The 26,197-nt window shown below is 41.8% G+C and overlaps 1 protein-coding gene across 5 annotated transcripts; it reads left to right on the plus strand.

Moving 5' to 3' along the window:
- Positions 1–637: 637 nt before the first annotated feature.
- Positions 638–26,197, plus strand: SMIM19 (small integral membrane protein 19). Of its 5 annotated transcripts, none has more exons than XM_034416263.2 (4): positions 638–749; positions 7,546–8,011; positions 9,782–9,906; positions 24,242–26,197. In XM_034416263.2, the coding sequence occupies exons 2-4, from the start codon at positions 7,866–7,868 to the stop codon at positions 24,307–24,309; spliced, it is 339 nt and encodes a 112-aa protein (XP_034272154.1). In that variant the 5' UTR covers positions 638–749; positions 7,546–7,865; the 3' UTR covers positions 24,310–26,197. The 5 variants fall into 5 exon arrangements, with proteins under 5 accessions (XP_034272154.1, XP_087748436.1, XP_034272153.1 ...); XM_087892310.1 differs by lacking the exon at positions 24,242–26,197 and adding an exon at positions 10,831–11,591 and having other exon boundaries at positions 650–749; XM_034416262.3 differs by having other exon boundaries at positions 662–952.

The following is a 26,197-nucleotide window of genomic DNA, read 5'->3' on the forward strand; positions in this document are numbered from 1 at the left end:
AAGAAAAGAAAAGAAAACGTGCGTCAATTCAACTTCACGTTTGCATTTCTTGACCCTTTGCACCAAGCCTCCAGCGTGAGATAGTCCCGCTTCTCCAGGTAGAAGATAGAGGGCACTGATGTCCAGGCTCGGGATTTCTTAGGCGCTCGATTAATGCGCTTTCCGGGACGTATAGAAATGCACATATGGCAACCCTTGGAATACTGCACTATGGTCAGTTAAAAGTTATGCTATTAGGAGATTTAGATTCTCTTCTCCCTCCCACTTCCGTCTCCCCAAACTCTTATTTAAAGCAAGTTAAAGGTATTGCAAGTCTCAACCGCCTCAGTGGCCCCTTTAACTCCCTCACTCATTCCGTCATTCAACTGCAGCCTTGCAGGTGTCGAAGTCGCATTTTATACGACTGGGGTGTGTCTGCGTGTGTGGAATCTAGGACGCCTGAGAACAGCGTCCAAAGTTTGCTTCGTGGGCATGTGCTGTGACGCGCCCATAAAACCCTCGATTTCTTAACCGACTTCTGGGGTCAGGCCTTCTTCCGCTTTGCGGTAGGAAAAGCCAAAAGCGGAAGTCCGGATTGTGCTCCTTCTCGATCCCCGTGTGTTCTCGCCTCCTTCCTTCAACTTCCGCTGGGCATTTTATTTATTTATTTCTTCGGTTTGATGTGCATCCGGGTCCCGCCGGCGTGCTTAGCGGCAGTTGTGGAGAGCGGGTAGGCGAGGCGCCGGGTGCAGCGAGCGCGTGGCTGGAGGGTGAGTAAATAGAACTGGCCGGCCAGGCGCGCGCCCGCCCGCCCGCCCGCCCGCCCGAACGAACGAACGAACGAACGAGCGGCTTTCCCATTTTGCACCTTTGGCGAACTGCGTCCGTAAGAAGCGGCGAATGGTTTGCGCTGGGAATTAGCGTCTCTCTTCGTCCTGGTTGCGATGACCTGAAGTCCCGTCGATAGTGACCGGTCTGTTGTCTACAGGCATTGCCCACATTCCTTTTTCTTTACGGGACACGCTTTCTTCTGTCCTCCTGCCGGACGCGGCTTCTTGTGCGAATGCTAGGTAGAAAGAGATGAAAACAAGCCCAGATTTCTCTTGAGGGAAAGTGATTTGCTTGTTGCATTTCGAAACCCTGACAAGCGTTTGGTAGTCGTGTATTTAGAGTGTCAGACAGTAGCCAGTTTTACTAGGTAATTGTTGGGTAGGGTGAGGATTATGCCAATAGAGAAAAGCGGGTGCTAAATCAACGTTTGACTTCTCTCACCCAGGTGACGACCAAAAAAAAAAAAAGTGGGGAAGTAGCATTTATTCCTGTGTTGAAGTAAATGCATTTTCCAGCCAGTTCTTGACCTTTCCGGGAGAGGGGAGGGGATCGAAACTTTCTGTTAACTGCTCTTTTGTTTGACTATGCATACCTAGTGCTTTTGTTATCTTCTTGGTTCACTTGATGCGCAGTTCATAGATCTCCCAATTTTATGGCTTTAGTGTAATCCGGGCCCTAAGCAATTAGCCCGCAAGATCTAATGTTGAGGAATCACATGATCAGTCTGTACTGCTGCTTTAAGTGAATCGCGGTGAAGAAAAAAGAACATTAGTAGTTAAAGAGACAAAAGATGTGTGCCCTTACAGCCGAAAATTAAAATTAATGTTGTAAAGTGGATGTAAATTGGGGGTCCAAGCCGACATTTCTCACATTATCAACTTGGTACTTATACAATTTATACAAGACATTCCCTCTTCAAGAATGGCACTTGAATTAGACTTCCTTTGGAATAAGCACACTTTAAATAATGGGATTTAAATTTCTGACGGTGAGCAAAACTGCTTTTTATTTTTCATTTCTCCACAAAGCAGGTCTGTTTGGCTGTTTTATAAATGGACATATAATTATTCCATTTTACATAATGAGAAAGAAAACATGCCTCAACTATTATCAGCTAAAGGAGAAATTTTGTATTACAGACCTTATAGTCACAAAATGCTACTTCTGTTGGTTGGACATGGGCATGTTAATCTCATGCACGAGGGTTTACTACATGACTTTAACAAAGCAAAAATAGCATTGGGAACTGAATCAAATGGAGGCTTTGGTATGAGGAGAGATAGGTTTTGTCTTGTTATAGCCTGTTCAGAAACGTTAAGATGATACTTTAAATCAAGCCTAAAGGAAAACATATAAGAAAATAGGTCTGAAAGCATTCAAAGGACTGCTATTCAGGAGCATGAACAAATCATCTCTCTTCAAATTGTTAGAGAATGCACATCTCTTGCAAGGTTTTTTTTTGAAGATGGCTTCTTAAGAACGTCTTTGGGCCATCTCCTTATCCATGGTTGATTTTTCATGCATTAGGAGATAATTGGGAACAAAGTTTTAAAGCAGATACAAAAGGCTTACAAAAAAAGCTATTTTAAAATTAATGGTAATTTCAAAAAAAGCGTTTTGTCCTTATATTTGAACATTTCCCAGCATCTCTTTGAAATGTTTTGCACAATGTTAATGCAGGTAACAGAGGAAGTCATCTACATCTGTTGTCAGTAATTAAATTACAACAACTGAATGCATAATTGAAACATGAAAATAACTGTACAGAGAATCATAGCTTTTACAGAGTTTTAGGAATTGTCTTTTCTAAAATAACTTCCTATCCCCTTGCCTGAAATGACAAGTATACTTGAGAAAATATATCAAATAATAAATATATAATTAGAAGTCTGCATTGCAATAGAAAATTCAGCAGAATAGAGAACACCGCTAAAGAGATGCGACTATTTCTTCAATTATGATTAGATTTCAGCTTTATAAGAAAGAGGAACAGAGAACAATAGAAAAATAAGATCTTTCCTAAGAATTTTGAATTGTAGACCAGGAAATTTACTGACAGGATCATGGGACCATAAGAAAACTGCATAGGTTTGATTGTGTGAGGAGAGCTTTCATTCCAAACCTGCACTTATTATAGGCAGCAACAGGGCTGGAAGTTAGCAGCAGAGAAACATTAATGGGAGGCACATAAAGTATTTTATTGCAATTTATTATTAAGCTTTCTTTCATCAATCATGTCATACTGGATCTTTGTGGCCTTTACTCAATTCCCTTCTGCCTTTGTTAATCCTGAACATTACTTCTTTCTTATCAGCAATGAAAGGATTGGAGCAGAGGGGCTTTGTTTACCGGTAGTAGTAGTTCCTTTGGATTTAACAGAATTATATAAAGTGGGAACTGAACCTGGTCACTGACAAGTTTGCAAGATCAGGGGAAAATGTCCTGGAATAAGCTCCTATCTCATTTTAGCTATAACATGCATTGATTAGAATACAGCATAGTCCCTAAATGCTGATGGAAATCTGGCTTAATAAGTATTCAGAGTCCGTATAAATGTTACAAATATATAAATAGCTGGATTTAAAAAATAACCCAAGATTCAAGACTTAATTAAGTTCCTAAACAAAAGTTATTACAGCTTAGTACAATCATTTTAAGGATAAAATAATATGAAAGAAGCTGAGAACAGGAGTTCAAAGTAGATAGGCTGATTTTAATAAAGATGCCCACAACCATATGCTAAAACGTAGATGGTAATATAAACATTGAACTATTAATAAGAAATCTATTTTTATGTTATCCTTGAACAATGAAATTCGATTTCATTTCACAAGGAAGACAGATCTAAGCACCTGATGGGCTGGATCCGGCCTCTGGGCCTTGAGTTTGACACCCCTAATATTGATGTAGTCCCATTGAGGACCATGTGCCATCTGTGTTGTACCGTCTATCCCACACTGTTCTACCTTATCAAGAAATAGGCTGTTGTTTACTGTATCAAATGCTTTATAGAAGTCTAAGTATACTATATAGCGGTGATGGCGAACCTATGGCCCTCTCTGTGGGCATACGCACTGCCAGCTGCTCTTATGGGTTCCATTGCGCATATACGCCCCGGCCAGCTAGTCCGGTGCAGCAAGCTGCTCTCTTCTGGGTTCCAGCGCAGGCCAGCACATGCTGGAAGAGAGAGAGAGAGAGAGAGTAGCTGGCCAGTACGCATGTGCGCCGGAACCCGGAAGAGCAGCTGGCCGCTGCATGCAGGCGCACCGGCCAACTGCTCTTTTCCAGGTTCCGGTGCTCCTGCACACTCACGTTTCAGCACTCGCTGAAAAGGTTAACCATCACTGCTATACAGTATGCAGTATAAATATATACTGTATTTCCGATCCACTAATTTATCAGAGAAGACAATACTTTTTGTCTGACATATCCTTTTTTAACATGCCCATGCTGGTTTCTGGTAATCACTAGATACTGAAAATTCTGTCAGTATCTAGTGATTAATCTGATAATTAACAAACCTATGCTGGCTTCTGGTAATTCTAGATACTGATAAATCTGCTGCTTGATTATCTATTCCAGGATTTTCTTGGGTATTGGTCTGTAGTTTCCTGGATTCAATTTTTTATAGATTAGAACTAAAACACGGTCTTCATGGGAGAAGGTGGCAGTGACAGATGCTAGCACTGAGGGAAGAGTGCCACACAGAAACAGCAGCACACAGGAATGCCACCCCCTCCTCTCTCTCTATTCCTGCTGTTGGGTGATCCTGTGTGAAGAAGGGGGCTAGCAGAGAGGGGAAAGTGTGAGGTTGCTGCTTCTGGGCTTTGGGCATTCGGGAAACATCTGGGTCTGGATCACTCAGCTTCTCTTCCTCTCACAGCCAGCTTTCCCAGTCTAGCTTGACGCAGGTTTCCTCCCCAGGCCCCCGTCTGTTTCCCACCCTAACAGCCGGACAAAGTTAGGCAAAAAGCCAGCCCTCACCAGCGGGCTTGCAAAGGGCAGTGTGAGCTGCATTGCCACCTGCGTCAAACTAGATTGGGGAGGGAGAACGTGAGTGAGCACTGAGGAGACTGTGGAGGAGGAAGCCAGGCAAAGGGGCGAGTGAAGGGTGTCTGCAGCCTGGCAGACTTTCTAAGCCTGCCTAAAGCAGGGAGAGAGGGAGGGAGGGAGAGAGAGAGAGAGATCCGATCTAACTTCTGTCTGTGTGTGTGTGTGTGTGTGTGTGTGTGAGAGAGAGAGAGAGAGAGAGAGAGAGAGAGAGAGAGAGAGGGAGGGATATCCAATCCAATTTTGGAAAGTTATATCAGGGCTGGCAGCGGTGTGCTCTCTCTCTCACACACACACGTACACACACACACACACAAACAGGTTGGATTTTTCTTTCCTCTCACCCAACCCACCAGAGACCCCTGGATTCCCTTCCCAACCCTGCCTATCTCATACAGGCACCACCCACATGAGTGACGTAGAATTGGCCATGCCCATTCAGTCACATGACCACCCCCAGCCATGCTGATCAGGTCATTAGGAAGAACCTGTTGTTAAATTATTTGAATCCCACCACTGTAAAACCTTATTATTCAGGTTAAATTGCTGTCTTGGCACTTTGCAATAAATAAGTGGGTTTTGGGTTGCAGTTTGGGCACTCGGTCCCTAAAAGGTTTGCCATCACTGATCTAGGCCCTCATTTTACTGACCTCAGAAGGATGAAAGGTGGAGTCAACTCTGAGCATCTCAGAATTGAACTCCAGGAGTGAGTAGTGAGTTAGCTTGCAATACTGCATAGGGACGCAGTGGCTCAGACGCTAAACTTGTCGATCGAAAGGTCGGCAGTTCAGTGGTTCAAATCCCTAATGCAGCGTAACAGGGTGAACTCCCGTTACTTGTCCCAGCTTCTGCCAACCTAGCAGTTTGAAAGCAGGTAAAAAATGCAAGTAGAAAACATAGGGACCACCTTTGGTGGGAAGGTAACAGTGTTCCGTGCACTTTTGGCATTTAATCATGCTGGCCACATGACCATGGAGACGTCTTCAGATAGTGCTGGCTCTTTGGCTTTAAAATAGAGATAAGCACCACCCCGTAGAGTCAGGAACGACTAGCACATGTGTGCGAGGGGAACCTTTACCTTACTGCATTTAACCACAGGAGCACAACAGCTCTTAAAACAAAAGTATTATCCATTTGATAATAATTCAAGGCAAATACATTTAAAATATCATTTGTAAAATTAATTATGAATAATCATATAACTGTCAATATAAATAAAAAGCTTGAATTTTTCAAATGGATTTCACATTTTTACACTCAGCAATAGGATAAAAGTAACAAACAGAACTATCTATAATAGATGCCCAATGTTTAGATTCCTTGTTCAGCAGTTCTTGAAATTTGTAAAAGGATATAAAATGGAAAATCCACAGACCCAGAGGATTTATGAATTGGCAAACAATTTCAAATCAGATGTGTTTTTATCAGTTTCTATACAAAAGTTGAATATGTGAGAAAAATTTTCTCACATATTCTGGAAGAAACTATCACCTTTCTGGAAGAAACTATCCAAAGAAGTATTTTAAACAAAGTAGAATATATCTCAGAATGCTATTATTATATATCTTCAAAGGAGAAAATATTAAATTACATAATAAAGATTTAATAACTAAAATAATTAGTTAACAATGGATATTGGTAGACAGTTTAGGAACCGAGAAATGGTGCAGGAAATATATGGTCAAATGTCCTTGCAAAAGTTATTGATAAAATTCAAATATCAAATTCACAGTACTTCTATTTTTATCAAGTCTGAGTGATTACATATACTATATTAATTTAAAAAATAGCTGTAGGTTTGGCAAATCTAGAGATTTATAGCATTTTGATTTATGTTGAAAATGGATTTATTTTTTAAACTAATTTATATGACCATCTAACTGACTGTGATCCTGATTCTGAGCTAATACAAATATTAGCTAAAATACTGGCTGAAACACATTTTTAAAAGAGAGTCACTTTTCCATACAAAAATAAAGGTCCTTTTGTCCTTTAAATTTTTTTGCTCATCATTTTACACCTACTTCTTTCAACTATTTGCTTTTCTTCTCCTGCTAGATTAATTTAGGTTAGGATTATTAACTAATGTTTGACAGTTCATTCTTCAAATTTAAATTACCATGTTGAAACCACAATGTCAGATCTCATCAATTGATTATGTCCACTGTGGGCAAAATCTTTGGGACTTGACATTTTGACATCAGTTGGGGCCAAAAAAAAAAAAAAAAACACCTCAAGAGCCAAAACCAAATTTCATCCTACTTTATTGGTTGTCGACCTCTGTTTATGATGGCCTGAAAAAAAGTTTGAAGTTAAAAAAAGATTTCAAGGTTGCAGCAGACCTACCATTTCACATCTCATGTACCCACCTTTCACTACTCTCAAATACAGAATCATAGAATTCTAGGGTTGGGAGGGATTTGAGAAGTCTACTTACAGGGTTAGGTGGTGGCTGAATGAAGGACAATAAAAAGGGGCAGGGATGGGGGGGGAGAGGCAGGTGGGGGCAATTGAAGCAGAGATGAATGAGGCACAGGAAAAATGTGAGGGATGGATGAAATTTTATCCCCAAATTTGCCACTGGTTTCCTTTCCAGTCGAAATCTGGCTTCCACGTGCAGAAATTATGCATTCTATTAAGACATTTTGCCCTTTCGAACACTCAAAGCCTCCCATTTTTCCGCAGGAAAGAGCTGACACGGGAAAAAACAACGCCTGCTGTTTAAAGAGACTTCTTTGGGATGCCTGGAGGTGGAGGGCGATCCGGGTGAATAAGGAGGAAAAAAATAATACCATGTCGCAATTGCGCAAAGCTGACGTTACACCCGCCTGACTACTCGGCTTTTGTTTTCATCGCAGTCTGCGGCGTTAAGTCAACCCGGAAGCTGAGAAGTGCGTAGGGATCCATCCTTCCCTCCAAGTCTTTGTTTTGGATCTGGAAGCATCTGAAGGATCTGAGGTCACGTCTTGTTTCCTGTTTGGGGGTCGGCAGTCGGCGAGTTCCCTATGGCCGGTGCCCGGGCGCTGGGCGAAAGTGGTGGGGGTGGTGTAGCCGCCATGGACTATTCAGTACACGAGGCTTGGAACGAAGCCACCAACATTTACTTACTGGCGGTGCTGGCCAGCTTGGCCCTGTTGGTGTACGCCCGCAGGTGGGAATCTCAACGGGGAAATAAGTGACTCCTGTAACTCCTGTTTGTATATTGATTAAGAATGCGTCGAAGTCTGGTAGATCATTAAACTTTTCTGTCCACTGTAGGTGTGGAGGCTGAGAGAAACCACTTTCTTGCTGAATTCTGATTGGGAGATTCGGTTTTCTAATCCACGGTTTATCGAGGATTGGGGTACTTTTCCTAGACGATTCCTGGTCTCTTAGTGGAAAGTTGCGATATTGCCAAAGCTTCTGGCAATAACGTTACAAACTTTCTGGCTATATGGCTAGGCTTGCAAATACTGACTATTGAATCAGCAATTGGTTATCTCGAGATTTGAGGTCCATGCTTCTGGACTCACAGTTGCAAACTGTCTTGTCAGATTTGGAAGTGGCAACAAAACAGGAACTTGTGTGAATAAAATAGGTTTTATTTATTTAGGGACTTGGAGGAAGGATGTGATAGAGAAATATGTTTTCTTTATAGAATATGCCTGCCTAATTTGGGAAAAATCCTGGTTCTTTCTCAGCATTTCACATCTCACCATGTAGTAATCAGTAACCCCTTTCCGTGCATTTTTATGAGGATGATGACTAAATTGTTATTGCTCATGACTAAGTCTGATTCAGTGTTATAAATATTATTTCAATAATAATAATATAAAGAAAATGAGGGCATTCCTCGGCACAATTTGTCATTCAAATAAATGTCCCAAAAGTCTTTTGCTTTTTCAAAAGACAACTGGACTTTCTTTGTTTTTGCTTGAAGATGTGTTGCTTCTCATCCAAGGTGCTGAAACACCTTTGGGACAATGACCTGGATGACAGAATCTCCATAGATACGTGCAAATAAATGTTTATTACGAGTATTGTGTGACTTTTTTCAACTAATTGTTGAATAATTTATGCTGTTTAAGGGTTCAGAGTTTTGCACTTTTATTTTTTTCAGCAGTTAATAATTGCCTTTTCAATAAGTTAGGCCAGGGTAAGTGTCGTTTAGCTAATATTAAAAATAAACTTCATAGAAAGAAAAACTCGTCATTATTGCTATTGTGTTAAAAATAAATTTTGAAAGAAACAGTATATACCTTTATGAATAATAGTAACATCTGCAAGCAGAATGGCAAGAAGATGAAATAATTAGCTGTTAAATATTGATTTCAGCCAGGTTTTCAAAATATTTCATACGTTTTATCTTGCTGCAATCTGCTAAAATCTAATTAATATTCATCCCTCACTTGGTATTAGAAGAAAGAATAAATTGTGCATGAATGAGATTTGAACTGGATAGTTCTTCCTTTACAGACTCCGTTTCTGAAACACTTCCTGCATATTACTCTTCCTTTTGAGAAGTCTCTGTACTCTGTACTTGAGTATCAGCCAAAGAAGCAGGCATAGCACCTTCATGAATTTCATAATTGAAAAACTTTGCAGGACTGAGGCTCCACTCAAAGGATCTGTACAAGCTAATTTACACTGACTTTCATGTCCATGCTGAGTACAGCATGTAAATACTATACTAATTTCACATTTAGGTGAACACACAGGCTCTTCATAGGACATAAATGTCTGTTAGTAGCTTTTGCAGGAAAGAATGTAGTGAGCAGGAAGCCTTTCTATCAAGTGACATTTAAACATTCATAGCCTAATTTCTGTAGTTACATATCAGGAAATTAAGACAAGTTGCTAATTTCATTTACCATTAAGGGAAAAATATCTGCTTTCGTATTACTTATGTTTTTCTATTCCCTTTTCCCTTCTATTCCTTCAGAAATAAGAGGAAGATTATGAGGATTTTTACATTACCTCCAACTGTAGAAATACCACCTGAACCAAATTTTTATGACAGCATGAAAAAAGTCCGTCTTCGGCAGCAGTTAGAGATGTATTCTATTGGTAAGTAAACTATATTTACTTTGAAACTATTAAGGTTTGGATAAGCTATAGATCCCATTAAAAAAAAAGAAATTTGATCCTAAATATATGTGATGAAACATAAATCTGACTCCTGACATTTGCACCACTTGAAGTTATTATTATTCTGAATGTAAAAACATTTAATGCTCTAGGGTTGTGATCCTTTTGCTCTTCTACTCATGGGACTGTAATGTGTATGGATCTTGAAGGTAATGAAATCTATTACAGATTGCAGGATTGCTAATGATCCTTGATGCATACCCTATATTTTATACTGATCAGAAATGTACAGTAGCACAGTTTATTATTCATGTGTTTCTCATGCTTTTCTTTCTATTCTGTTAATTTGCATAATTGGAATGGTATTCTTCCTTATAACATGGTTCTGAGAAATGGATCTTAAAATGACATCAGATAGAGAGATCTCTAGAAGTTCTAAAGTTCTTTAGAAAATACCTGAATTGGATATTTATAAATTGTTGAAATATCTAGAATATTTTTATTAGGACCCTACCCATGTTTTTTTTCTAGAATTCTCAATTTCTCCTATATCTCTACCCCCATGATTTAGCATTCTGTGTATGCTTAATGAATATTGGACTGTTTGGAAATAATTACTCCCTGACACTGATGAGTGATGGTGATAAAGTACACTCAAAGCTGTTTCTCTTTGTAACAGTTGTGCCATTTGGGCTGCAAAAGAAATAAGATTTGGGAATGAGATTGCTATTAGTTATTCCTATTACAATAGGAGTAAAATGTTCTGTTTTCCAAGGCATTCTGATCACCATGATGGAAACAAAGAAAAAACAAAGAACAATCAATCTAGGGAGATTAGCTGTCGCTCAGGAGCAATGATCAAAGATGTTACTGAGGGATTTATTAAAATAATTTAATCCACAGATTATTTTTCCTTTCCTATACCCCATTCATGTGGGGAGAAATGACACCACAAAGACCTTGAAAACAATATCAGGAGACTATGAAGAGGCATGAAAACTAAAGAAATGGGTGTCTTCTGTACTCCCAACAAATGGTAGGCACCCAATGAGAGAGAGAGGACTTTTGAAACAAACATTCAGGGGATGGTGCCGTCAAGAGAACTTTGGATTCTTACATCACAGACTACAATATCTACAGGAGGGGCTTCTGCAGGGATGGGCTACACTTCACAAGAACCTGGAACAATATCTTTGGAAACCAATTGGCTTGCCTTATCCATAGAACTTTAAACTAAAATTGGAAGCGGAGGAGACAAACTTGTAGAAGCTAATTCCAAGAACAAAACTCAAATCAACCCAATGTTAAAAAGGGGAAACTCAGGTCCAAAACAGGAGAAGTAGAAAATAAACACAGGGTTAGTCATAAAGGACTCAAGATGCCTATACACTAATACTCAAAGTATGAGGAACAAACAGGGTGAACTTGAAATCCTAGTATAAAAGGCAGACATAACATCACTACCATTATAAAATTTGGTGGGATGAAATCCATGACTGGAATGTACAGCTAGAAGGAATTTAAACTGTTCAAACGAAACAGATCTAATAAAAGAAGAGGTGGAGTTGCACTATATATATAAAATAACAACACTTCTATAGAAATGCAACATAACAATGATGAAAATCTTCTCGAATACATTTGGATTAATATAAAAGGAAAAAGGAATGACATTGCCATAATTTGTATAATATAGACCACCCAACCAAACAGAGGAAACATAAAATGTTTGCTAAATGGTTACCTACTAGAACTATATAAAAACTTACTTCATGAGCTACAACCACTACTAGCATGTGAGCCTAACTTCTCAGTTAAGAGGCCTTGCATTGCCTCCAAAGAGGCCTTGCATTGCCACCAAATTTTGACAAGGACTGTATAGAAGCCAAGAAAGCTCTTACCTTGGCATATAAAGTGCACAAAGATGAGGCTGGAAATGGCAATAAAACAAAGTTTAAACATCTCACACTCAAAAAACAATTTAAGCAATTAATTGCATTTAAGAAGACACATGACACAAGAGAACAGCTTATTGAGGCAGCAAAGCGAAATAACTCTTCTTATTCTGGCATCTAATAGCCTGCCATTCTTGAAAGAATTTATACCCATTTAGACTCCCATATACTTCCTACAACCTGGGAACTTTATCTTTGGAGAACATATGAAGATCCCTCCAGCTAGAGTATAAAATGGATTTATCTGAATGGTCCCCAGTTTCAGAGCCTATTAAAGCTCTTATTGGTCAACTCAGAACCGGGAAGGCCCCAGGAGCTGACTTCATTTCTGTTGAACTATTAAAGAATAATATGGAGTGATGGATTCCAGTCCTCCCAATACTATTCACTTATATTGACTCCACTGGTCATGTCCCAGAGGATTGGAGGCTGGCAATTGTTGTCCCAAATTTTAAAAAGAGAAAGAAAGACAACCCTGTTAATTACAGACTAGTAAACCTGCTAAATATAATCAGCAACCTCTATGCCATCTTGCTATCCAAGATAAATGAAAGGAGTGGCTGGATCCTGAGAACTTAATTGCTGGCAAGCTGGTTTAGAGAGGAGAGAGGCACCATAAATCAGTGCGTAGTCCTCCATTACTTGATTGAAAAATATGCATTAAATAGATCTGTATCATTATGCGCCACCTTTATAGATCTCAAGGCAGCTTTTGATATGGTTACCAGGACTAAGCTATGAAAGAAGCTGGAAGCTGGAGGCTTCTCCATTTGTTACGTGCCTTACATATTAAAACATTCTGTGCTGACCCGGACAAGGCACGGACGCAACAGAGTCACTGATAGTTCAGCAAAATGCTGTTAGCACAACCGCTTCCAGGTAAGAAATCAGCGAGGCAAGGAAACGAGGCAATGAGTTCCACAAAGCAAAGGAACAAGGCAATGAGTCCACAAAGCAAAGGACTTGGGCAATGAATTTCATGAAGCAAAGGACTTAGGCAATGAATCCACAAACTCCAGACATCAGCAATGACACACAAAACTCCACGATTTCAGTGTTTGTTCCCGACAAGCCATCCTCCCCACATCATCTCCTTAAATCTCAGTCCCCAGGTGTGTTTTGTGAAGAGGTGCAGGGTACTCTCCTCCCAAATCATCGGGTCAGCCTGTGCTGTTCCCGCCTCTCCACTCTCCTTTCTCGGGGATCAGGAGAAGGTGGTCCTTGCTTGTCGCCTGAGCTCCGTCGCTCCTCATCTCCACTGCCTGCGCTCTCTTCCCCCCCCTCTTGGTCGTCCTGTCCCTGATCTTCCCTGCTGGCAAGCCATCCCATGCCCGAGCGACCCAGGGCTAACTCGCTTCTCTCCGTGTTCCTCTGAAGCCAATGAAGCCACCCTCTCAATCTCTGTTGGCTCCAGCACTGGCACATCTTCTTCTGTGAACTCAAGCTCCAATGGGGGCATGACACATCCCTCAAAGTTAGGTGTAATATGCAAAGGTCCCCCTCAAGGTCAGTCCAAACTCAAAACAGAGTTAACGGGTGCATTTTGGCCCCCTTGCTTTTCAACTTCTATATTAATGACATGGTTAAATAAACCAAATTACCACCCCCCCAAAAATAGATGATTGAAGCATCACCCTGTTGCTCTATGCAGATGATGCTATGATCTCTCCAGGACACCAGTAAGTTTTAAAAGAGCCTTGCAAGCCCTTGTCCAGTATTATAATTACAATAAACTGGACATAATGAAGGTTATGGCCTTTGCAAAAAAGGCCAAAACTTTTTCATAATTTCTTAATGGTCATAACATAGAGCAAGTTAACCACCTTTAAGTATCTCGAGGTGATCATTCTTGCCACCAGCTCAAGAAAAGCACATGGTGAATATGCAGCTGCCTCTGGTCAAAGATCAGCAAACACTATTCTTAATTTTTTCCACTGTGCTGCTCCTCCAATCCATGGACGGGTAGCTTCTCCTTAGTTGCTGGGCAGAACTGAGTGCTGATCTCCTTCCTGCAAACTGGCCACGCCCACACTGTCCAATCAGCTCCAGTCTTTCTCACTCAGTTGCTGTGAGAACTAGCATTTCTGAGTGCTCCGTTTAATTTAACTCCTAATTCCTAGTTTATTATTTTTTTGTCTCCTTCCCTTCGTTCCTATTGTTGTTGGATTTCTAAACTGATCTTCTGAGGCTGCTGGGCGCGCGCGAGCTTGGGGCTCCAAGCCGCAGCCCACATCGGCTTCTTTCGGCCTGCAGCCTTCCAGATCCGACCCGGCTGGGCGGATCTGAGCGAAAGTGTTACTTGCTGTGGTGCGGAGCTGCCTTCTGTCGGCCTGAGGCAGTCTAGACGTGAGCGAGCTTCGGAATTCAAGCCGCAATTCCCGCCACCTCTCTTCGGCTTGCAGCCTTCCGGATCCGACCCGGCTGGGCGGATCCGCGTGGTTCTGCGATTTGACATCGCCAAGGTCTTCAGGGCGATAAGGCTGACGTCGCGGCAGTTTGAGTAACGTTCCGGACGTTGTTTCTGTAGCCGGTGCGAGGGCGACCTGCTGTGAGGCGCTAGACGCGCCGATCGCCTTAATTGACTGTCTTGCCAGAGCCGCGTTCACTGAGAAGCACTATACGCGCCGCTTGCCTAATTGATTTTCCCGCCAAAGCCGCGCTTGCTGGGATGGCCACCATTTTGGGACGCAGGAGGCGGCCATTTGAGGGACATTTCTGCTTCCTTTGGTAGCGCCCTTGTCATCAGCCCTGGGATCGCACTGAGCGGATCCCTTTGTGACTTTTTGACTTCGAGGTGGCCATTATCATAAGGGCTTGAGCTCAGCAACTTCTGAGCCTTTGACCCATGTTCCAGTGACGTTGCAGGGGGTGCATCCCTGTCTGCTACACTCCAAACTGAGGCCTACCTTGTGACTATTGGAGCTCAGCGTCTTCTGAGCCCATTGTTTAACACATAAGGGTCGCATCTCCCATTGAAGGACTCCTTCCCTGACACAGACCACCCACAACTAGTCACGGTCAGGGTGCACTATTGTCTAATTGGCGCACATCATCAAGATGGCGGATGTTCCTCTATCCTCAGACTCTGACTTAGATTGCTCTCCTCCGCAGCCTCAACAACAGGCTCGGACAAAGAAGGCCAAAGCCAAACAGCGAAAGCATCACTCTCAACCTGGGTCTAACAAGGCGGAACAGCGTAGACACCAGGCCTTAGAAAGACAGTTCGAGAGAGCCAGAGAACGGTCGTCTATCCAAGGACAGGCCTCAGTTGCAGACGAAGGTGCAGGCTGTTCCAGACCTCTTCATTCCGGGTCTTCTTCGAGCGATAAGGACTTACACACCTCTACCAATCTTCGCCATTCTAGGGGCGTTTCAATGTCGTTGCCAGATGTGTCAAGCCAGTCTATCCCTGGGTGTTCTCAAAGGCGCTTGCCCGAGGCAACTTTTACTCCGACGGCTGCTGGCCTTAGACCGGAACTGTCTGACAATCCTGTTAATTTCCAGGCAGCCTTATCGGATGCGCTAGCTAAGATCTTGGCGGCTGGCATACAGCAGGGTGCAGTGGGTACTAATCTTCCCTCCATTGATCCACCGGCTCCAGTTCGAGCTGACCCCAGACCTACACAGCTTGCGAACCGTCAAACCGATGAGGGTTCTTCTAATGAATTTGAATCGGGCGAGATTTGTCCTGAGGACGTGGAATTTTCAGAGGACGAAGGCCTCCCGCCGGATAAACCCGTTTTCACCAGCCTTTTCCGTCCCTCTGTCTTTAAATCACTACTACACAAAGCCAAGATTACCACAAAGTTTGGCGTTTCAGAGGTTCAATCGGACAATACTTCTCAACCATCAACTGCATCTCATGATGCTCTCTTTCATGTTTCAAAGCCGGATCAGGAGGTCATTCCTTGCCCTCCATTATTCTCTAATGTCATCAATTCGGCTTTCGGACAACCAGGCTCCTTGTCTTCGCCTAGTGGTTTAGACAAACGACTTTACGCCTCAGCGAAGGAACTGGAGGAGGCGCTGGCCTTGCCTTCCATTGATCCTCTGGTGGCAAGTTTATCCACTTCTTCTTTGCTGACATCAGACGTTGTGGATGGCCTAAAAGCTGAAGACCGAAAGATGGAGCTTGGGTTTCGAAAGGCTCACCAAGCGGCAGCTTGGGCAATAAAGGCGGCCACAGCGACCTCATTTTTCAACCGAGCTGCTCTAATCTGGCTCAGACAATTACAAGAGAGATTACCACCTGATGACACCTGGCTACATCAGGACATTAATAAGTTAGTGGCTGCAACTGAATATTCGGCTGACGCATCTCTCACAGCGGCCAAATTTGCTTCCAGATCCATAGCAGCATCGGTGACGAATCGCCGATTGTTTTGGCTCTGTAACTGGAAGGTGGATGCCAGGGCCAAGTGGAAGTTGGCGTCTGCTCCATACTCCGCTTCCTCTCTCTTTGGTGCCGCCCTTGAGCCAATTTTAATTGAAGACAAGGACAAACGTAAAGTCCTCCCGTCCTCCTTTCGTCGACCTGAGAGGAGATACAACCCATACTCTCAACGTCCGCCCTTTCAGGCCTACTCGGGGTCAGGCGGACCCTACTTCTCTCGGTCATATTCCCAGCCTTCGGACAGGTACTCGGACAGACAACCATTCTGTGACCGATCCAGGGGCCAGTCCCAGTCAAAACGCCCCTTCCGAGGCTCCGGTTATCGTCCAGCCCGCAGGGGCAAGTGACGCCGCCGGGTCGGGTCCTATTGGGGGGCGACTCCAGCACTTCCACCTCCAATGGGACCTCTCGACAACGGATGCTTGGATTCGCCATACGATCCGGCAAGGACTCCACATCGAACTCCACTCCATGCCACCCAACAGATTTCGCTGCTGTCCGGTTCCACTCTGTCCCCGGAGGAGGACGCTCATGGACACAGAAATATCACACCTCCTTTCAATCAAGGCAATAGAACTGGTGCCCCAGGGACAGGAAGGCACTGGATTTTACACTACCTTGTTTCTGGTGCCCAAATCATCGGGGGGTCACAGGGCCATCTTGAACCTAAAAAGTCTCAACCGATACGTTCGGTATCGCAGGTTCAAGATGCAGTCCCTTTGGTCAATTTTGGCGGCTGTCAGACCCAACGACCTTCTACAATCTGTGGACCTGCGCGAAGCCTACTTACATGTCCCAATTCACCCTGCCCACCGCCGTTACCTAAGGTTCGCCTACAACAACATCCACTATCAATATCGGGCAATGCCCTTCGGGTTGTCGTCGGCACCCAGAACGTTTACCAAATTGGTCGAGGTGGTGGCAGCGGCTGTCAGGATTCACACAATCCGAATAATGTGTTATCTGGACAATATTATCGTCATGTCAAATTCACCCGTTCAGGCAGGGAGGGACATGGAGTTGGTGTTACGAATTTTCCAGGCCCACGGTTTTTCCATCAACGGTCAAAAGAGTCACCTGTATCCGACTACCCGTCTACAACATTTGGGGGCGGTGATAGATTCGCAATTGGGCCAGGTGTTCTTATCCCCGTCTCGCATTCAGGACCTCAGGGCAATGGTGAGACAGGTACAGGATCAGAGGAAGGTGCCACTTTTCCTGCTATCTCAACTGTTAGGGAAGATGGTGTCCTGCATATCCATCGTCCCGTGGGCTCGCAGGCATGGCCGCCCTCTACAGTGGCTGCTACTTCCCTTCCAGAAACAGGGCCGCGGCACTTCCAGCTATCCAATTGTCTTGCCTCCTCAGGTTCGATTGTCTCTTCGGTGGTGGAGATCATCGGCAGTCCAGAAGGGGTGTCTGTTCCTCGAGCCCAGTCGTCTAGTCCTGACCTCCGACGCAAGTCTACAAGGTTGGGGTGCCCATCTGCAGGAAGAGGTGGTTCAAGGTCAGTGGTCCCAGGCGGAGCGGGCGAACAGAATCAATTGGCTGGAATTGAGGGCTGTTCGCCTGGCTCTTTGCCACTTCCGGCACGTCCTCGAAGGTCAACGTGCTGGTCCGAACGGACAACATCACCACGAAGGCACACATAAATCGGGAGGGGAGCACACATTCCAAGACCTTGATGATGGAGTCCGAGAGACTGTTAGCCTGGGCAGAACTCCACACGGCGTCTCTGGTAGCAGATCACATCTCCGGTCAGTCCAACGTAATGGCAGATTGGCTCAGCCGAGAGATCATTGATCCGGCGGAGTGGAGCCTGAACCACACCGTCTTCGAACAGCTGACACACAAGTTCGGTCAGCCTCAGGTGGACTTGTTTGCCACTGCCCTAAACGCCCAGCTGCCCCGCTTCTACTCACGCTACCCAAGCGCAAGAGCAGAGGACAGCGATGCGCTACGTTGCCCGTGGCCCACCGGGCTGCTTTACGCCTTTCCCCTGATTCCCCTGATCCCTCGCTTGATTCGGAAACTGATCCGAGAAGGTGCAGAGCTGTTGCTGATAGCCCCGCGGTGGCCTCGGAGACCCTGGTATGCGGATCTACTGGAACTCTCCATCGTCCCGCCTTGGACATTACCGGTCCGGACAGACTTGCTAAGCCAGGGGGTTGTCGTCCACCCAGATCCGCAGTGGCTCCGATTCACCGCCTGGCGTTTGAGCGGCTCCAGTTACAGAAGGACAGACTGTCCGTTGGGGTCATCTCTGTAATTCAATCAGCCAGGCGTCCCTCCACGACACGAATTTACGAGGCTTCGTGGCGTGCCTTTACGACTTGGTGCCTAATCCACCATGTGGACCCGACATCTCCGGATATCCCAGATGTGTTGGACTTTTTACATGATGGCCTCTCCAAAGGCCTCGCCCCAGCGACGTTGAGACGCCAGGTGGCTGCTCTTTCCACTGTTATCATCTGCGAGCGCCACCGCACTCTCTCTTTGAATTCCAGAATTCGGGCGTTTTTGCACGGTGCCACTAACATCTCACCACCAGTGGTGCATAGGTACCCGTCATGGGATCTCCCATTAGTGCTTAAAGCTCTAATTTCAACACCATTTGAGCCTTTAGCATCTACATCTCTGAAATTTCTTACCTTCAAAGTCGCTTTTCTTCTGGCGATTACATCTGCGCGGCGGGTGTCGGAACTCACAGCTCTATCCATACGCAAAGAGCTCTGTATATTTCACAGCAACAGGGTCGTCCTGAGGTTAGACCCAGCGTTTTTACCAAAGGTTAATTCGCTGTTTCACAGAACCCAGGAGGTGATAATACCTGATTTTTGTCCGAATCCTCACCATCCGTCAGAGACTCTATGGCACACTCTGGATGTGCATCGCGCTCTTCGTCGCTATATCAGGCGTACAGAATCCTTCAGACAAACCGAAGCATTGTTCGTTTCCTTTCATCCTTCTTCAATGGGGCGGAAAGTATCGACAGCTACCGTGGCTCGCTGGATCAGGGCCTGCATAGCGACTGCCTACGACGTTCAAGACCGTCCTCGTCCTTCACATATTTCTGCTCACTCTACTAGGAGTGCGGCCGCCACGGCAGCTTGGACTACACAGGCTTCGGTTCTGGAGATTTGTCGGGCGGCTTCATGGTCCTCCGCTTCGTCGTTTATTCGACATTATAAAATTGATTCGTATGCTTCGGCTGAAGCTTCCTTTGGTCGCAGGGTTTTGCAACAAGTGGCCACAGCCCAGAACTCTGAGAACAGACAGCCCCCTCCCTGAGCAGTGAACTTGGGTACATCCTGTCCATGGATTGGAGGAGCAGCACAGTGGAAAAAGGACGTTGTCTCACCTGAACATCCATTTTCGATGTGCTGCGACTCCAATCCATACCCACCCTTGGGCTTTCTGCTCTGTTTGGACTTGTTACAGTTGTGTTTGTTATTCCAGTTTGAGTTCTTCCAGTTTGACTTCTTGCGCCTTCGTGAGGAAAGACTGGAGCTGATTGGACAGCGTGGGCGTGGCCAGTTTGCAGGAAGGAGATCAGCACTCAGTTCTGCCCAGCAACTAAGGAGAAGCTACCCGTCTATGGATTGGAGTCGCAGCACATCGAAAATGGACGTTCAGGTGAGACAACGTCCTTTTTCCACACAAAAGGAGGATACTATGTTCCTGCCGCAATTAAGGTCTTTCAAGCCAGTTGCTAGCATAGCTTGTTTATGGGACCTTGCTCAGACCTTCAGCTTCATGTTTTACACCATTGCAAAGAGTTCAATCCAAATTTATTAGAGCAATTCTCTAGATACTGCATTGTCTCTCAACGCACTTCTGTGCCTGGAGACAGGATTAATAAAAGTTGAAGTAAGAATCTGTATAGCTTCAATCTTTGGCTAAAGGTTAATTTTTTTTCACAAGGCCTTGCTCCATTAATTCTCCAAGACAAATTCTCCTTTTTATGGATCAAGGCCGTCAAGTCCAATCTTGCCAAACTAGGCTTTTCTCCAGCCTCAATACTCAAGTTGGCCTATGACCAAGCAAAACAAAACTTGTGACAAAGGATAGGGGACATCGAGAGGCAAGCGGCCTTAGGGAAAGCACCACTGTTTCTGGCTCCAGACTATTAGATATGTTGTTACTCATGCCAGCTATTTTAGTCACTTGGAGACAGCAAACCATCAGAAAGCATTTTCGCTTTCAAGGTGTCATGCACTTCCATCGACCGTCCTGCATGGTAAATATAAAAAGATACCATTGATTAAAAGACTCTGTCTCTGTGGCTCAGGAGAGGTGGAGACTCTTGGACACATACTTTTTCAATGCTCATTTTATAGAGATATTAATGAAAACATATTCTCCCAATAATCCTGGCCAATCCAACACTACTAATCTCCAATGGCTGCTTAAGGACGACTAGACTGTGATTACAGTGCAAGTGGCTAGATTCTGCGCAGCAGCATTGGGGATTCATTGAAAACACATGATTAATCCATCATAGCTATTTTACACAATTAATGCAGCAAACCCTTTTGCATTATAGCCTTTTGTATATTAGTATTTAATGACTCCAGATCTCACAGTTTAAGGATTGGTATTATGGTATAGTTAGGACAAGCTGTGATTTGTTCATGTGTAACTGACAGATTGGATGCCAAATTGTAATTTTAATATGGATTTTATCTGTTATCTGCATATTCCTTGAGTGTTTTTGATTCTAATAAACATTTGCTCTGGTGTCTAGTCTGTGGCTGTAATAAACATTGAGTTGTAGTTAGCTACAGTGTTCAGGATGCACACCACAACAGTAATGGGAACTTTGACTATCCTTACATTAACTGGGAGACAAACAATGCATCTAGTGGAAGATCAAGGAAGATTCTTGATGAACCTAGCAGACAATTTTGTCTCTCAAAAGGTATAGAAGGAAACTAGAGTTAGCCATACTGGACTTAGTTCTTACTAACAGAGATGAAATGACAGAAGGGGTTGAAGTTACAGGAATTGGGAGGTGGGGGAGTACAACCAGACAATATTGGACTTCAATGGAAGCTCAATTGGAATTCAATGCAAAAGTGAAGTTATAAAAACCTAATAAAACACAATATTACTGAAGAAGAAAAATAAGGGATTCCTGAAGAAACCATCATGGTTGCACAGAAACCTCTCTGATAAAAGGAGAAATATAAAAAGGAGAAAGGGAGGCATATAACTGAGGTAGAATAAATCCAAACTGCAAAGATAAAAAATAAATCTTAGGATGAACTAAGATTTGCAATGAGTTTTAACAATTAAAAAAGTTTCTTTCAAGATATAAAAAAACATGAAAAAAGTAAAGGAAACGTTCAGCCCACTAATAGGAGAAGATGGCAAGGAGGTGACTGACCAACAGGGAGAAAGCCGAGCTGCTTAACTGATTCTTTGTATCTATCTTTACACAAAAAGGAAAAACAATCCAACCTCTCAAAAACAGTACAGTAAAGGACAAATTAGGAATACAAATTAAAATAGGCAAGAAAACAGTAAGAAGACACCTATCCACTCTAGACGAGTTCATATCACCAGGTGCAGACAGATTATATCCCAGATTCTGGTAGAGCTGGCAGACAAGATCTCAGAACCACTGAACAAAGCATTTTTAAGATGTTGGAGCACCGGGGAACTACCAGAAGATTCAAAAAGCTGACATGGTTCCCATCTTCAAAAAAAAAAAAAAAAAGGGGGGGGGGAGGGAATGGATCTAGGAAACTACAGAGCTACAGATGTCAATACCTGGGAGAATTCTTTAAAAAAATAAGCAATGAATCTGCAAACACCTAGAGACAAGCAAAGTTATAACCAGAAGTCTATTTTTTTTGTCAAAAATAGATCATGCCAGACAAAAGTTGTTATACTTTTTGACAAAGTGTCTAAATTTGTAGACCAGTGAAATGCTATGGACATAATATACTTAGATTTTGGTAAGTCATTTGATAAAGTAGACCACAACCTTCTCTTTAGTAATATAGAAAAAAGTTGGATTAGACTGCATCATCAGATGTTCTGTTTTAGGTCCAGTAATCTTCAGTGACCTCATAAACAATCTAGACGAGGGAATAGAAGGAGAATTCATCAAATTTGAAAATGACGCTAAGCAGGCAGGAATAACTAACACTCCAAAAGATAGGCGCAGGTTCTAGAAGGAACTTAAAATTTGAAACCTGGGCCTTATCCAACAAAATTAAATTCAGTGGTGAGAAAAGTAAGGTTTTACATTTAGGGGGGAAAAACCCCCAAAACATGTAGAATAGGTAGTACCTGGCTCAATAGTAGTAACTAAAAGGGGGCTAGGGCTCCTAATGGACAGCCACTTAAATATGAGGCAGCAGTGTATTGCAGTTACCAAAAATACCAAAGCAGTTCTGCGCTGCATTAACAGAGGGATAGAATCAAGATCACATGATTAATACCACTTTATAAAGCCTTAGTAAGAACACACTTAGAATACTGTATCCAGTTTTGATCATCACAATATAAAAAATATGTCAATTCTTTTTTGAGAGTGCAGAGAAGAGCAACAAATATTATTAGGGGACTGGAGGCTAAAGCATATGAAGAACAGTTGCCGGAATTGGGCATGTCTAGTCTAATGAAAAGAAAAGGCTATTATATATATTGTCATATGATGGAAGTTATTGTAATTTCTATGTACAAGTAAATATTAGAAGTGAAGATTATTATTATGTATGTTTAAAAAGTAAAAAGTAAGAGATGATGGACCGAAGGCTTACTAAGATAGATAAGCAAATACTACTGTTATGTGATCACCATCAATGTTATGAATATTATCATTATTACTATTATTTCTTAAAATGAACTGTACACAGACAATATATTGTTCATGTAGATACTGATGTTAAATAAAAAATAAAAAAACTTGAAAAAAAGAAGACTAGGGGGTAACATGATACCAGTGTTCCAATATCTAAAGGCTGCCACAAAGAAAAAAAAAGTCAACCTATTCTCCAAAGCACCTGAATGCAGGACAAGAAGCAATGGATGGAAACTAATCAAGGAGAGAAACAACTTAGAAATAAGGATAATTTTTCTGATAGTGAGAATAATTAATCAGTAAAACTGTTAGCCTTCAAAAGTTGCGGGTGCTCCATCACTGGAGGTTTTTAAAAAAGAGATTGGACAGCCATTTGTCTGAAATGGTACAGGGTCTATTGCTTGAGCAGGGAGTTGGACTAAAGGACCTGAAAGGTCCTTCCCGATTCTGTTATTTGGTTAAGTGAGGTTTGTATAAAGCCAAGCCCTAAACAATAAATTGGAAGTTTTAACTGTGCCTCCGTATAAGGAAAATCTAGAAATATTTTTTCTAATATAAACAGGGCAATTTAAGGATATGACCCTAATTAATATAAGATACTTTTGCCTATTTTCTACCTATATTTATGTGAAAGCCGATTTTCAAACTCGTTTACAAAATTAAAGCCGTGCGATTTTTAAAACGTAAGTAGCTTTCCTTATTGGTTCTTAGAATAGGTATGCTGCTATCCCTTTCCCAAAAATATAAAAAAAATTGCAAGTATATTGTTAAAATCAAACCTACTGGTAGAAGTAGATTGATGCTCCAACTAACTAACTAACTAAATATATATATAGTTTATAACTGCTGAAGATCATCTTAGGCTTACTGCTGTGACTTGTTATAATTCTGTATCAAGCAACAGAATTGTCTCTGTGATTTAAAATGTACATTTGGTAGTTGTGAGAAATGATTGATTTTGGTCCAAAATGTTGTATAAACTTACACTGCATTTTGTTATTTCCGCCACCACAAGATTTTATCTCTCAATAAAGATTTAGAAAGCAATCCTGTGTATATTTATTTGGTAATAAACCCTATTCATTTTGTGTGGATCACTTTTGGCAATTCATTTGGATTGCATCCTAATATCTAAATGTATTTGTTTTCTAGCAAGGAAATATGACCACCAGCAGCAGCCACAGAAACAGACTGATAGCGTACAGCTTTTGGTGGAATGAAGTTTTAAATTTCTGAAGTGCTGAGGATGTCAGAGTATTGACGATAATCACTTGCAGTGCAACTTTAATTGTATTTAATATTTTTAAAATGTGCACTAATTGCATAATCTATGTTTTGACTATAGGCTCTGAATTTATGTATTATTGTAGAATGATTCTGTAATATCTGAAAGATACAGAAATTTATACTGCTCTTATTTCTTAATTCATTTCCAGTAAAAATATGAGCTCACAAGAGCACTGAGATGATCATTGCTGTTCCTGCAGTTGTTTCAAATCTTCATTTAAAGAGAGACAGAGGCACATACTATTTTATGTGCCATAATGCTGCAAGAAATTCAGCTACTTCTATAAATGAACAGTTTCCCACAGTGGGACTTTAACAAACACTGCACTCAATGAGGCAGATATATTGAATTGTAATGTGCAACTGAATATACATAAAATATGAAAAGTTTAGGAAATGTATTCCTGTATGCAACAATTAGAACAGAAGTTAGAGTAAGGAACAAACTCCATTTTGTGAATATGATGATACAAGAATATTTTTGCATTTGTCTTTTTAATTGTTTTATTATATTGAATTCTGAAATTATTTAAGAAATCTCCTCAATAGCAATAGCACTTAGACTTATATACTGCTTCACAGTGCTTTAAACCCTCTCTAAGAGGTTTAGAGTCAGCATATTGCCCCCAACAATCTGGGTCCTCATTTTACTGACCTTGGAAGGATGGAAGGCTGATAAATGACAATGTAGTAGTTTGCAATATTTTACGAGTGGGACAAACATAATATTTTAGACTTACAGGTGGAATGCTAAAACAGCATGCTAACAGAATGCTAAAACAGTAGCTTGAAATTCAGATAACAGCACTGTTTGTGTGAGACTTACAATGGATAAATATCAATTATTTGTTAGACTTATAATGGATAAATATCAATTATTTGTTGATTTATCAAAAAGATCAAGTAAAATTGACAATGGAAATATAAAATATTCAGATGCTTAAATATTTACAGCATATTTTATTTGGGCATGTCTGAAAATTTGACGGTTTTAATTGATTGTATTTTAATTTACATCTTAAACATGGACAATATTATTTTTCCAATAATAGACAATAATTTTAGCTATTAAATGGTCAATTCTAATACATTTGTTATAAGTTTATACATTTCTCTTCTATATATATATATATATCCTAATGCTTTCGTAAGTTTAACTTCTGAATATGGCAAGAGTTGCTGAATTTTGCAAGTACTAATTCTAATTCTGAGATTCTTTGGGCGCAGCACCAAACATCTAAACAGCGGTGGATCAATTGGACTGCAAAAAGGTTAGAGCAATATACTCTTTCATCGGTACCATGTAATTATTTTTGTGAGGATTCCTTTCTGGAATCCTTTTGTAATACAGATAACTTAAATCTGAATATAAGCTTCATACTTATACTAGTGTAATCATAAAAGGTGCCTGTCACATTATTAAGTGATGCTCACATTTGAAGTTGCTAGAATTATCCCCCTCTTGCATTGGTTGCTGTAAGGTATTAATTTTATGAGCCATCTAAACAACATAGTAGAAGTAGAAGACAAGTGACATAAATACATTTCTGTTGGCTGACTGATCTGTATACCTTGCTAAATTATGGTGTTTGTTTTTTTAATCGTCTTTGAGGCATGTCAAAATACAGCCTGTATTTTACTAAGTACAGCCTTTTATTTTCTGTATGTGATATATTTGAAAGTAGCACTACTTTCCTTGTACTGTTAAATCTATTAAATATCACAATTAATGTTAGCTATAAATGTGCTCTTGTAAACGTCTTCATGGCCTCTGTGTATAAAATATTTATTTTTTACAAAAGTAAAAAGTACTTAAAATTT

Source organism: Pantherophis guttatus, chromosome 4 (assembly GCF_059756535.1).
Source record: "Pantherophis guttatus breed Tessera chromosome 4, ASM5975653v1, whole genome shotgun sequence".
Taxonomy (NCBI): Eukaryota; Metazoa; Chordata; class Lepidosauria; order Squamata; family Colubridae; genus Pantherophis; species Pantherophis guttatus.

Bases quoted from the DNA above. Each gene is read 5' to 3' on its own strand.
- SMIM19 (XM_034416263.2), top strand. From the start codon at position 7,866: ATGGCCGGTGCCCGGGCGCTGGGCGAAAGTGGTGGGGGTGGTGTAGCC. The intron at 8,012-9,781 runs GTGGGAATCTCA...CTATTCCTTCAG, and splicing joins CTGTTGGTGTACGCCCGCAG to AAATAAGAGGAAGATTATGA. The intron at 9,907-24,241 runs GTAAGTAAACTA...TTTGTTTTCTAG, and splicing joins GTTAGAGATGTATTCTATTG to CAAGGAAATATGACCACCAG.